General features: G+C 47.8%; 1 protein-coding gene across 6 annotated transcripts in view; it reads right to left on the bottom strand.

Moving 5' to 3' along the window:
• Positions 1 to 460: 460 nt before the first annotated feature.
• Positions 461 to 13,753, bottom strand: part of SEMA4F (ssemaphorin 4F) — a 106,489-nt gene continuing 93,196 nt past the window's right edge. For 5 of the 6 annotated variants that reach the window (XM_070572285.1, XM_070572286.1, XM_070572281.1 and 2 more), the window contains 9 exons: positions 8,484 to 8,603; positions 8,235 to 8,386; positions 7,404 to 7,582; positions 7,042 to 7,189; positions 6,693 to 6,915; positions 6,443 to 6,552; positions 6,168 to 6,328; positions 3,080 to 3,138; positions 461 to 2,823 (listed from right to left, as the gene is read on the bottom strand). In XM_070572285.1, coding sequence (XP_070428386.1) covers positions 2,213 to 2,823; positions 3,080 to 3,138; positions 6,168 to 6,328; positions 6,443 to 6,552; positions 6,693 to 6,915; positions 7,042 to 7,189; positions 7,404 to 7,582; positions 8,235 to 8,386; positions 8,484 to 8,603 — 1,763 coding nt within the window. In that variant the 3' untranslated portion in view covers positions 461 to 2,212. The remainder of the gene's footprint in view (positions 2,824 to 3,079; positions 3,139 to 6,167; positions 6,329 to 6,442; positions 6,553 to 6,692; positions 6,916 to 7,041; positions 7,190 to 7,403; positions 7,583 to 8,234; positions 8,387 to 8,483; positions 8,604 to 13,753) is intronic. The other variant, XM_070572287.1, reaches the window with a different exon arrangement.

The following is a 13,753-nucleotide window of genomic DNA, read 5'->3' on the forward strand; positions in this document are numbered from 1 at the left end:
GAGCCAGTGTCCAAGAACCAAATGCCCCCAGTTCACTGTAGGTTGGTCCCTCCCCTCCTTGGAAAATTCTTCTCCTCCCCTCCTCACAGGAACCCCAGACCCCTCTGACATTTCTCATCTCCTTTCCTCCCCCAAAATGAAACTAACTCTTAACCTAGAGAGCAGAGTGAAGTGAGGATAAACTGAAGAACACGAGCCTTCCTCCATGCCCAGAGAGGAGGAGGAGCAGGGTCACTAAGGTCAGACACATCTGAGGATTATAAAAACTACAGGCCCTGCCTCCCAAAACCTAGACACTGGCAGCTAAGATCTGGCTAGAGATGACCCCAGACAGGACGTCTGTGTGAAGCAATGACCCTCCTTCCACCGAATGGGGCTTAAAGTTGCATGTGTCATGGGCATCAGATGGTTAAGCTATATGATTATGGCATAATGGGTCAATTTTTACAATAACGACCTCTACTGGTATAGATAGTGCTTTATTGTTTATGTGTTCTCTCAGTTAATCCTCGCAGCAACCCTGAGGTAGGTATTATTATCCCCACTTTACAGATGAGTAAACAAATGTTCCTGGGTTAGATTACTTGCTGAAGATCACACACTTATTAGTGACAAAGCCACTGATAATTCCAAACCCAAAGGGACTCTTTTGAGTAGTTCACAGGCTGCTGCCGAGGAAAGTAGAAGTGAAAACTTCAACTGGGAAGGGCTGGATCACTCACTGGAGCTCAAGGGGATCCCTCGCCAGGGATGAATGAGGCACATTCACAGGCCAAGACTGGAACTGAGCAGGAGAAGTCTAAAGCAGCTGAGAGTTGTGAAGCAGGAAGAGGTCTTAAAGTTTGGTGAGAGCTGACAGTGTCTTCAAATATGCACGGAGGCCAGCTTCCAGGGACTGGAGAAACAAGAGGGCCCCAGCGGCTGCAAGTCCAGGGGCTGGCCATGGGGCAGGTGTGGCTGGGCAGGAAGAGTTGCCGATGAGTGGCACCATCTCAGCTTGGCCAACACATGGTGACCTTGGGGCAGTGGTCCTGTACCTTTGTTAAGGCCTTGAGAATCTGATGGAGGCCATAAAACCTTCCCCCAGAAAAATACAGACATACATGTACAGACAACATTTTGCATACAATTTCAGGGAGTCCGTGGACCCCAAGTGGGGAACTCCTGCTTTAGGTCAAGGGTGTCACCCTGAGTAAAGTCACTGATACAAACCTATCTTTATGCAGCTGATATGTCCTGTAACTGTTCCCCTTTTGTCATCCTCTAACATTGAGAATGTCATGAAGTTTATTTTGAATGGGAGCTAAGGAAACGGGGTCCAGCCTACACGCCAGCCAGAGAAAGAGCAGCTGTGCATGGCAGTGGTGGTAGCCAGGAGGCAGAAACAAACAGAATGATGGGGTCACATGTATCACTGCCCTTCCACCCAGAAGGTCACTTTGGGAGTTTTTCTCTACTCAAGAGAAGGGTTGTGGGGGGGGTGGAGGGCGGGGGTTGGGGCAGTGGTTTGTTTCCTTTAGAAAGGAAAGCCATTCCTCCACTGGCTACTGGGTCTAAAGTTCTGCAGGCAATGCCCACCATCCCAACCTTTTCCCTCCCTACCCCCCATGAACACACCTGAGCACTGGCCCAGTCATTCAAGGACATGAGGCCAGGTCTCCTATGAACACCCATGTATTTACACACGCTCTTTCATGGAAGAAGGAAAACTGGGATGGGAGGTCTCAGGGCAGAGATTCCACGCTGCAACACAGGGATCATGCACTCCCCACAGAGAATCAAATAAACTGGGAGAATCTGCAAAACCACCCCAGGACTCAGAGCACACTGGTCCCCAACCACCTCTATGGCTCTTCCTTCTGGCCAGGGTTCAACCAGAAAGCAAATTCATAGCCATGTTCTGTGCCCCGTCCCCAAACTAATGAGCCCAAGATAGTGGGCCAGGGCTAAAGCGGTCACAGGGATTCGGAGGGGAGGGGTGGGAAAAGTCTCGATTCACTGCAGAGAGCAGTTCTGATCTCTCATGAGAATCAGGAATCAGGTAAAGGCCTGGCCCCGAGCCCACCCAGGCCCAGAGAGGGCAGACATTGATCACTCAAAGGCCAAAGAGAACTCAGGGGCCAGGACAGGCTTCTAGGCCCAGTGATCCCCAGTTTCTCAATGGTCATTGCATTCTAGTGGTCACCATGCACTAGTGGTCACTTGCCCGGCCCTAGATGGATGTTTCATCACACGTGGCCAGAGGAGCCCCAGTTAGCCGAATGTGGGCTGGGCTCGGGCAAGGATCAAGCAGGAAGGGTGGAGGAAAGCCACCAAAGCCACTGCCCCTCTTGGCCAGGGCCAGGGGCAGCCGCTCATCTTCAGGAGAGGGGGAGGGAGGATCCTGGCTGTAGCTTGTGGTCCCAGATGGCGGGGCCCCCAGGTCCAAGCCCACCTTGTCTCTAGCCAGAAGTTCCCTCTGTCGCCGTCGCTGCTGACGCCGACCAATCAGGAGGAGAGTCAGGGATGCTGCAAGAACCCCCAGGAAGAAGCCGGCCAGTCCAGCCCACACTGTGTGGGCTCGGCCTGGGAGGCCCCGTTGGCTGCCCCATACCAAGCTGTAAGCAGCTACCACACGGGCTGCCCCACCCTCCTGACATTCACAGGCATATGCGCCCATGGCCCCTGGAGTTACCACCACCTCTAGCCCATCCCGCCGGGGGGTGAGTGCAGTCACTCCACTGGGCTGGTGCCACACACAGGACGCCCATGCTGAGCTTGGAGAACATGGCAAGACCACATGCGCAGCTGTAGCCACAGGAACTTCAAACACTACTGGGTGTTCTGCAAAGAGACAGCAGAGGCACAAAAAGTGGTGAGGCTATAGGTTGGGGATGTGATGGAGAGAAATGTGGAGTGATATCAGATATGAGAAGGCGCCATGGTGGACAAGCTAAAAAGGGGATTTCCAAAGAGGGTAAGGCCCTGGGTCACTGGCTGCTATATCTTCCAGGACCCAAGTTTTAAAGTGGGTCCAAAATGGACAACTTTCTAGCCCCTTTCCACCGACTCCACCCACATTTCCTTAAACCATACAGACCTCCAGGCTCTTTGGGACACAAAGAAGAGACATCTGCTGACTCTATGTCTTGGACCAGCCTATAAAGAAAAGAATACTTGGTAAATAAAGTGTCAACATCCCCTTCTACCCTCCTCAGTACCACTGAACATTCACTCACTCATTACAGCTCCCATCATCTCATAAATGACTCCCGGAATTATCAGTCAACATACTCTTCTCCACTAAATCTTCCCCCCCAAACCCTTATACTCCTCATGACAGTTGCCATGTCAAATCCTACATATATTTCTAGCAGACCACAGAGAATTAAATTTGTACTGGGTCTGTTAGAAAGATGCTTGGTGGATCCTTTAAGGGAAACATGGAAACTTCCAAGAAATGTAGCTGGTTGTCCACAACCACAAGATTTCTCTGGAAAAGAATATAAAAACTACAGCTTATTTTTTTCTGTTATTTAAGAGAAAGCAAACATCTTTGCCGTAAAAGCTAATCACAGTTCTGTGAGGGTCAGTGAGATGTTTTTTTCTTTCATAAAAGCTGCTTGTTTTTACATAGGAACTCTGTCTTCGACAACTGTCGATATATATTGGCCTCTAATGGATCTGTTTCAAAAAAGACAATCCTGCTACTTCCAGGATTTGGGTGGAATGTGTCTGACAGAGGGATAGCAAGACAGACTGCTCACTTTGAACTCCCTGGCACCACTCCCAGAAAGAGGGAGGCCAGTGAGATCTCTACTGCACCGTTAGTGAAGACGAGGTAACCAGGCAGAAGTTTGGTCTGAACACACAAAAGCTGCAACCAAAGACAGACTCTGTTTGAGTGTGAACTCCTTCAATATGAATTGAAGCCCTTGAAATGAGCTCTAAGACTGGTATGAATACATTAAAGCCTCCTGGGTAAAACCAAGGTTGCTTAGTCTAGCTGAGAGCGGGGAGCATGGGAAGGCTATATGTGCAGCTACAGCTGCAGGAACTTCATAATCTCTGTTTTCCTCCCTTGTATGAACTGAGGTATGGAGGATAGAGTGCACAGAAGTACCCACTTGGAAATTTCTTGTATTACCAAGAAATACACTGGCATATACACACACCTCACATCCCACACACACATATACATCTTAAGGGGACCCTGAGGCTCAAGTACACAGGATACCCAAGAACAATGAAATCTTATTTTAATGGATATTAAAACAATAAAGGAAAGAATAAGGCACTTGCTTTTGTCTTAGACAATTAAAAGTTCTCCCCAGAGGGGCTGGCCCGGTGGCCGAGTGGTTAAGTCTGTGCGCTCCGCTGCAGGCGGCCCAGTGTTTCGTTGGTTCGAATCCTGGGCACGGACATGGCACTGCTCATCAAACCACGCTGAGGCAGCGTCCCACATGCTACAACTAGAAGGACCCACAACGAAGAATATACAACTATGTACTGGGGGACTTTGGGGAGAAAAAGGAAAAAATAAAATCTTTTAAAAAAAAAAAAAAGTTCTCCCCAGAGAAACTAAAAGACCAGGTCAAAATTCTTAACCAAAAATGGATTCCCAGAGACAAATATTTTTCTTCTAAAATATTTGTCACCATGGGGTTCAGTAATATGTACAAATATACTGTAAATTAACTGGGCTTCAAATAGGAAATCTCAAAGTCGTTTAAAAAAAAACTTTCCAAACAACCACTTAAAAATACTTCACTGAAGGGGAATCTCAGTTAAAGATTAAAAGACTTAAGAAGCATACCAACCAATTACAATTGATGGACATTATTTGGATCCTGATTTAAGCAAACTATTTTTAAGTATATGCAATTGGGAAAATTGGAACATTGGTTGGATAGTTGATGGCATTAAAAAATTAAGTTTTTGGCATGATCATGATAACATGGTTATGTTTTTAAAAAGCCCTTCTGTGTTGGACATACACACAGAAAGATTTATAGAAAAAGTGATATGATGCTTGAGATGTGCTTTAAAATAATTGGGAGTGATTGAGGGTATTGATAAAACACGATTAGCCATGGGAATTCATTATACTATTCTCTCTACTTTTGAATGTCTGAAATTCCCTATAACAAAATTTTTTTAAGAGAGTCCTTATCTGGTAGAGATATATATTGAAATATTTTAGATGAATATGATGTCAGGGATTTGCTTCAATGTGACATACATTTTTAAGCTAGCTGCCAAGTGGAAAATGGATGGTAGGAGCCCCAAATGGACAAAAGGTGACCAATTAGGAGATTATTAAAGTAATCAGTTAAGAAGAGATGATGGTTTGGATTAGAGCGATAGCAGTAGAGATGGAGGGAAGTGGGTGTGGACTGAGGATGGTTTGGAGCTACAGTCAGTATAAATTGCAACACAATGTGGGAAATTTCTGGCTTAAGCAACTGGATGGATAGAGCTCCCTTTTCTGAGATAAGGAAAACCAGAGGAGAAGCATGTGAGGGAAAAAGGACACAGTGCATGCTAAGACTTGCTAAGTTTGAGTTGCCTGTGAAGCATCCAAGGGGAATATCAAATAGGCAGTTGGATAGGGAATTCTGAAGCTCAGCTAAAGATACATCCGTGGTTGTCATTAGCACTCAGACAGTGTTGAAATAATGGGAGTGAAATAGCCTGGAGAGCGTGTGGAAGTGCAAAGAGGACTGAATCTTGAGGAACATCAACATTCAGAAGTTGGATGGAAAAGGAATCAGTTAGGGAGACAGGCAGGTCAGACAGGGAGGAAAACCAGGAGAATGCAATCATAGAAGTCAAGAGGAAAGAAAATTTCAAGGAAGGAGAGAGTAGTCAACTGTGAAAACACTTCTGAGAGCTCTTGTAAAATGAAAACTGAGAAGCGTATAGCAACATGGAGGTCAATCACATGGTCTGGGCAGGTCCTGCAGAGAGGCAAGGACATTGATGAGGCAGCACCAGATGGAAAGACAGATGAGTTAGTATGGACTGACAGATGGACACACAAGTGCCACTAACAGAGAGAATAAACACACACACACACACACAGACACACAGATAGGGCAGCACTAACAGATGAAAAACAGACATAGACATATGGATGGGCCAGAGCCCTGGGACAGCAGGCAAGAGACAAGCATAGACACACTCACCCTCCATGCGCCCCAGCATGGGCCACACACGCATCTAGCCGGAAGCTCCAGGCACAGACAGGGTCTTGGGCCAGGATGCACTCTGAGCAGCTCTGGAGACGGCCACAGTTGGTTGTATTCACTTGTGTCACCTCGGTATGGGAGCCAACCAGGAGCCAGCTCTATAGAAGGGGAGTGAGGAAGAGGAATATGCTGGATCTCCCAGACCCCAGGGTCACAAACTGGCTCTGGATTCAGATGTCTCCCCACCAGACTCCCCAAAATCTACAACTCACTTGATACAATTTCATATTCTCAACTGGCTGTGGCTCTGGGAATAAAGCCAGATCCTCAAGGACGCTGAGCTGGGCTCCAATCCGCACTGCTCGGTGGAGGTGTCCATCCTCTAGAAAGCAGGCAAGGGGCAAGACATGATGACATAACCATACCTGTGCCTGGGACTCTGACACCTGTATGTATGGGACCCTCTCTGTGACGAGAGCATGTGTGCACTGGACGGGCAACTTGCTTGACTATTAAACATACCTGTCCCTAGGTAAAGCACATCATACTCTTTCCCTGAGAGGCTGGTCACCCTGTGGGCCACAACTCTGAGATAGCCTGTATCTGTAGTGACCAGCAGGGGGTGGCCATCAGCTGGAAACACTGGCCTGTCCATGAGTGGGTGGTCCCGGATGAAGGTGAGCACTCGGTCAGGCAGAGAGAGTGAGGAGCCAAACTGCTGGAGCTTCATGTTGTTGGTGATGCACTAGAGGAGACATAGCATGGGTGACAAAGTTTCCCAAGGGCCAGGAAGTGCCATGATGCTTAGTTGGGCTCTTGCCCTAATGGGACAATTCAGGCATGGGGTGAAGCGCTGCCCCAGCCCCCTCACCTCTCCGGGCCTGGGCTGGGGTACATCATTGTCCATGACAGGCAGTCCCCTGTTGCAGTCATGTTTCAGCTCTCTGAAGGGCCCATTCAGCACTGACCGAATGTCTTGTGGTCGGAAGGCACAGATAGCAGAGATAGCAGCCCCCTCCCTGGAAGAGTCACAGGTTGGAGCCAGATATTTGGAAGGAACTAGGGGACAGCAACTCATCCCCTGTCAAATGAGATGCCACACAGTCTGCTCCAGGGCAGAGGCAGCAGGGCTCCAGGGAGAGTCCACCCTCTCTGGAGGAGATAGCGCTGACCCTGTGCCAACCCCACGTATCTCCCACCCTGTAATTCTCCTCCACACTAGGACCCCCTCACCACTGAGAGGAAAAGATGCCGTAAAAGATGGGGGTCCTCAATCCATGCTCAGGTCGAAGAATGGCCATGTCTTGCAGGACACTGGAGGCCCGGCCATGCTCAGGCCCTGGACATAGCAGGTCAGCCTTCAGAAACGTCGTCCACCTCTGCTGAAGGGTCTTCCGGCCCCCAAGGTCCCCCTGGGGTAACAAGCGAATGGGAAATTCTCTTTAGAAGACCAACACTGGGGGCAGCGTGTGAACACCAATACAAGATTCCCCCTGACTTTAGGGCAGACACAAACAGATGGGGAGCCGGATGCAGAGAAATGCAAGAACAGAGACACAGACAGAGCAACTGCAGAGGATAATGAGATAGAGGGGTGGACAGGTCACAATAACAATGACAGTGAATAAGTTCATTGTGCATTTATGAAGCACTGTACCATGCACTTTACATAAATTACCTCATTTAGTCCTCAAAACAACACTTATCTCTAGGGGTATTCATATCCTTATCTTACAGATGAGGTTCAAAGATACTCAAGAACTTGCCCAGAGTCACAGAGGCAGTAAGTGGTAAAGCTGGGACTTGAACCCAGGTCTGTCAACAGTTTCTGCCTTCAATTTCTACACTAGTCCACCTCCTGGGACAGTGTGTCACAAGGGTAATTATGAGGTTCAAAGAGGCCAGAGCCCTTTCCCCAAATTCCTCAAGCTCCCAGAAAAGAATTTAAGGCAGAGGAAAAAAGGAGACAGAGGAGATATGCAAAGACAGAGATTCAGAGAAGAAAAGACAAGAAGACAGGCAGAGCAGGAGATGACAAATAGACAGCTGGGATTGGGGTCTCACCGCACACACGCGGGCCACCCGCGGGACCTTAATGCGCTCGTATGAGTCAAATGCTCGGGAAGTCTCCGTAAAGAAGAAGTAGATTTCATCATCTCCATCTTCATCTCCCCACTCGGCTGGGCTCAAGGCCACCGCTGCGACAAAGGCTGGGGCTGGGGAGACCAGCGGCCTCAGATCCCACAGACACAGCCTGGGGCCACCCGGCCTCCGCCCACTCTGTCCCGGGAGCATCCCTCCCCCTCTCCCCACCGTTAAGCCAGGATGGCAAGGTCTCTGTCCGAATCCAGTCCTCAGCTCGACCCACAGCCCGGGAGATAATCGGCTCCGTCCCCAGGTAGTTTTTCACAGTGGCAGCATAGAGGACCCCCCCTGCAGGGCGACAGGGAGGAGAGGGGCTGTCAGGGACCCACTGAGGGAAGCAAAAGGGGTCACAGGCAGAGCAGGGAATAAAGCAGGGGCAGGAACTCTCAGGGGCTGAGCACCTGTTAGTGCAGGGCACTGCTAAGCACATGATAGGCATCACCCTGCTTGAAACCAAGGGAGAAATGAAGTGCTCCAGGGCAGTAAGGGAACACAGTGGAATGCTGATGTGCAAGAAGGGAGAATAAAGGCTGCCCTCTGGAAACCAGGCTTCTTTGATTGCTGGTTTGTTTTTTGTTGTTGCTGTTTTAGGGAGATCGCTACCCTGTAATATACTAATTATACTGTGACTCTCCAGGAAGGGAGTTTGCTTTGCCAGCATGTCCCAATCTTACTTAAGTTCTCCCACGATGGGAAATGTCTGAGGGAACTAGTGTTCTTGCTAACACTAGTGAGTGTACACTGCTCTGGAACAAGTCACAACTTTGGGGTATACCAGCATCACTAGGGGAATTGATCAAAATGCAGACTCCTGAGCCCCCTGCCCAGCAATTCTCCCTCAAGAGAGCGGGGGGGGGGGGGGGGCGGCGGTGGACCAAGAACTGTGTTTCGAACAAGCAGTCACATTTATTCTGATGCGGGTGTTCAGGACCTCACTTTGAGATAAATCAGCCTGGGGGATTAATGGAGCTTTCACAGCCAGCCTGGGGAAGCAATGAAGAGGCAGATCCTCCCTCCTGGTACAGTGGAGGGGCAGAGGCGCTCTAGGGATGGGGCGATTAGAGAAGAGGGAAATCACAGCCACTGTGGGAAGGAAGGGAAGGTACGGCTCTGTGGTTTGAATGTGAGAGAACTGTAATCACTCTGAGTGATTACACCCTGAGGCCAAGGACTTGGATGTGAGTAGGAGAAAATGATTCCCAGGGTCGTAGAAGGTCACAAACCCCCTAGAGGAGTTCTGAGTATCATGGGGACTCTGGAGACAACGGTGTGGTATTCCTCACCACATCGGTGTGGCATTCCTCACCACCTACTATGTACGAGGCACTGTGCCGGGGGCTCTGCACATCACTGCCCCCAAGAATTTCCATTTGAGTCTGAAAGACAAACGTGTAATCAGATACCAGGAGGCGTGGACTCATAGATGTATGTGAGAGCACAGAGGAGGACCCAGCCTGCTACCTGTGGGAGCAGCATCTCAGAGGTGATGTCCGAGCTGAGTCTGAAGAATGAGCAATTTCAAGGAGGAAGATAAGCAAGTGGGGAAGCAGGGCGCCATGTTCAGGGATGTGGGGCACAGGGGACACAGGCCAAGTGGGCAAAGAGGAAGCTGGAGGTGTAGAGATGGGCACCCAGTTGGGATGAGCCTGCTCTGCCATGCCAGGGAATGTGGACTTTATCTTACAAGGAAGAGCAAAACTTCAGAGATTTTCTTAAGGAGGAGAGTGACATAATCATTTTTGGTTTTTAAGAAGATAAGTGCTGGTAAAAGGCCATTTGCACAGCCCAGACAAGAGTAGAGGGGCCCTGAACTAAGGCAGTGACAGAGAGAATAAAGAAGACAGATCTGAGAGAGATTTCTGAGGTAGAATCCATTAACAAGATTTGAAAATCAACTGAACATGAGATGTGCAAGAATGGAGTAAAATAATGTCTCTAAGGCTTCCAGCTGATAAGATGGCTGATAGCAGATGGTGCTATTATGAACCAAGCCAGGAAACAATAGCAGCAGGCCCATAAAGGAGGTAGCTGGAGAGGAAGCGAGTTCAGATGTTGGACATGCTAAGGTTGAAGTACTTTCAGGAGATCTGGTCCGAGATATTGGAAGGTAATCAAACAGAAGGGTCTGGGCAGCAGGGCCAGAGTCAGGCAACTTGGGAGTGATGTTTAAGTCATGACATAAGTGTGATAGCCAGGGAGAAAGGGAAAGCCCTGGGACACCACTATTTAAGGGGAGAAGATACTGAAGGCAAACCAGAAGATCAAATCAGAGAGGCTGGAGAAGCAAGAAAGGTGGGTGTGCTGGAAGCCAGTGCATGGTAACCCAGCAAGAGCCATGGGGGTTCTTTGTGCACACTGAAGGGAGTGCAGAGACTAGGGCCACTTTGAGGGGAGCATGATCATCCTGGGGTCACAGATGCTCACATGAAGCTGCACGTTGCAGGCACTGGAAAAATAACCACTAGTAATAGAAACACTTTATGCAGAGCAAAAAGGGTCAGGAGGCCTCTGAGGCAGCAGTGGAGGGTCAGAAACCCCCTTGTGGGTTGGGGAGGGGAGATTATGCTATCACTTGAGATCGCGAAAAGAATCCAAGGATTGTGGAGCCCGGAAGGCTTGGGTTTGAACTCTGAATACTTATTAGTAGCATGATCTTGAGCAAACTAACCATCTTAAGCCTCAAGTTTCTCAAACGTAGAAAGGATAATAACACCCTCCCTTCAGAGCAGTGCTGAGGGTTAAATGAGATAACAAACACAGAGCCCCAGGCAGGGCCTGGTGCATGGCTGGCATTCAATACATGTTAGTTACAGCTCCCTATGAACCCTCAAAGGGCCATATGCTCGATTTGCTGCCAGAAGGGTTGGTGGGGGGAGGGGGGTCGACAACAACTGTAAAATGGCTTCCTATTCCCTTCCAGAGTATTTCATGAGGGAGAAAAACAGCTTTTGGGCAAAGGTCCTGGCAGCAAATGGAGCAGCAAATAAGCCAATCATCTGTACCTCCAAAGGGGAGAAAAAGCTGATACAGAAGCCAGAGCTGGAATGAAAAATTTCCCTAAGAGCATTATACACAAACCGCTCTAAAACCAAACTCTGGCAGAGGCTGTGTCATGGATACCCTGAGAACGGAGGGAGATGAGGTGGAGGAGACGGTTAATGAATATTTTGGGAACATGACTTGGTGTATGGGGGGCAAGGCGGGTACAATCATAAATATTCTGGAAACAGTAAAGGACCACAGATAACCAGGCAAGCGGTGGATGGAGGTAAAGGGTCCTAAAACTTTCTAAGGCATCAGTGAGGACAGTCAGCAACTCTGGAGCCTAGAATTGCAAAGGGTCACTGACACTAAGAGACAGCAGGAGGGATCAGACACTTTGGGAGGAAGTTGCGGGGTTCCAGGTGTTCCAAGAGTACCAAGGGACTTGCAACACAGTCTTACACACACACACACACTGGAGAAGGAAGAGCAGCCATCGCAGTCAAGAAGAGTTGAAATCCATAGGAGGGCAAAGGCTCACCACATGTCTTAGCTTCTCCAGGAGAGTTTCAATTCCCAATCATCTGTGACTGTTCATATAACAAAATATCCCTGTATGTCCAGTTGTTTGGCAAATTACCACTGAATAGATCGAGTCAGTAAACCTCAACATACACATTTGCTATTGGCAAAAGATGACGTGCAAAGGAGAGTGATGCCCACAGTGCTGAGTTCAGTGAATAAGCTTGTTAGAACAAAAGATCGGGTACAATTCAACCCTATTTTTTAAAAAATAAGTATACATGTCTGTGGGCATAGGAAAGATTGTTGAAGGAGCTACAATTCTACAGTGTTAACGATATTTGTTTCTGACTAATGAAATTACAAGTGATTTTTATTCTCTCCTTTATACTTTTTTTGTACGCACTGAATGTTTTTTGTAGTCAGCATCTTTTAATTTTATAACCTGAAAACTTAAGATATTTTCATTTTGGAAATACAAAAAATAAAGATTGAAAGCTGCAAGAGGTGAAGAATCACAATTATCTGTGGAATCTGGGCAAGTAGATATGTACTTGCCCAGATGTAAAGCCTGTGAACACAGGCCTCCCAGATGTGTTAGAATACGACGCTGACAGGCCAAGGTAATATCAAGGCAGTGAATATTTCACCGCACCCTGAGGGGTTCAAAGTTTCACTTCAGTATCAACATGATCACCTTTAAAGAAGGCTTACAGTAGGAATTACCATTCATTAGCTTTAAAAAGAGGATTTTAAACATGCCCTTGCCTTCCGTCCTCCACTCCCTTTTCTTCTCCTGGTCAGACCTTTGCAGGATAGCTAGCTCCTACTCGAACAGTCTCTATCTCCTTAGCTAAGGATTGGGCCAGCTAGATACCTTTTTTAAAATAGCCTATCATTAGGACATAATTAGATAGTTAGAGATGCAGTGTTTACTCTACCTTTTTCTCTTGGCCAGATAGCATTTCTATAACTGTCTTGTTTCCGTGTGTGAATGCTAGTCTTGGGGCAGACACACCTAGATTTAAGAGGTAGCCTTGGACTCAAAATGCTGGCAGCTCCCAGTGTGTGCAGAATGTTTGCAGTGCTCCCCAGCAGATGCAGTAATCACAAGATGCAATGAAACCAAAAGGAGATGATAAAACCCCAGGACAGCTTCCCAATGAGAAAGAGCAAAAGCTCCCTCCTTCTGCTCTTCTTGATAAAAGCCCTATTTATTATAGGATGTGACAGAGAAGATCAAAGATGCTGACTGCTGTTGGGTACCTGGGTGAATAATGGAACTATGTACTCAGAAGAGGGGCCACTTGAGGTGGAGGAGCATATTAGGGGGAGTTGAGTGACAATGACGAGCCCAGTTTGGGACATACTGATTTTGAGATTCCTGTGGGACATCCCAAGTGGAGACATCTGGAAGGCAGTTGGATATGTGGGCTGTAGCTCCAGATAATGTCTGAGAAGCATCTGAATGCAGTGGAAACAGAATCCACTGGGCTGGTTTGGAGAGATATGGAAGGCATCAGACTTGGCAGGCATCAGAATGCAGGGAAAACAGACTTCCATGGGGCTGGTTGAGATCACAACCATGTAGAATGAGAAGAGCAGAGGATCTTGGGTGGAAGTCTAAGGAACCCCACCATTTAAAGGATGGGCAGAAGACAAAGTCCCTACAAAGGGACCGAGAGCCTTAAGTTAATGTGAACATTACTGTCAAAATAATTGCAGTTTTCCAAATTTGAATAGTACAAAAAGAGACACTGAGATCATTTCGTTCATTTTATCTAAGTGCAGTGGACATAAATGTCATATTTGAAGACAAGATTTCTGAGGCTTTTCCCAAAAAGAAATGTAAGTACCAATAAACACATGAAAAGTTGTTCAACCTCACTAACAGAAAAGCAAATCAAAATATACATCAAACTGGACTTGGAGGA

This window comes from Equus przewalskii, chromosome 14 (genome assembly GCF_037783145.1).
Source record: "Equus przewalskii isolate Varuska chromosome 14, EquPr2, whole genome shotgun sequence".
Lineage (NCBI taxonomy): Eukaryota > Metazoa > Chordata > Mammalia > Perissodactyla > Equidae > Equus > Equus przewalskii.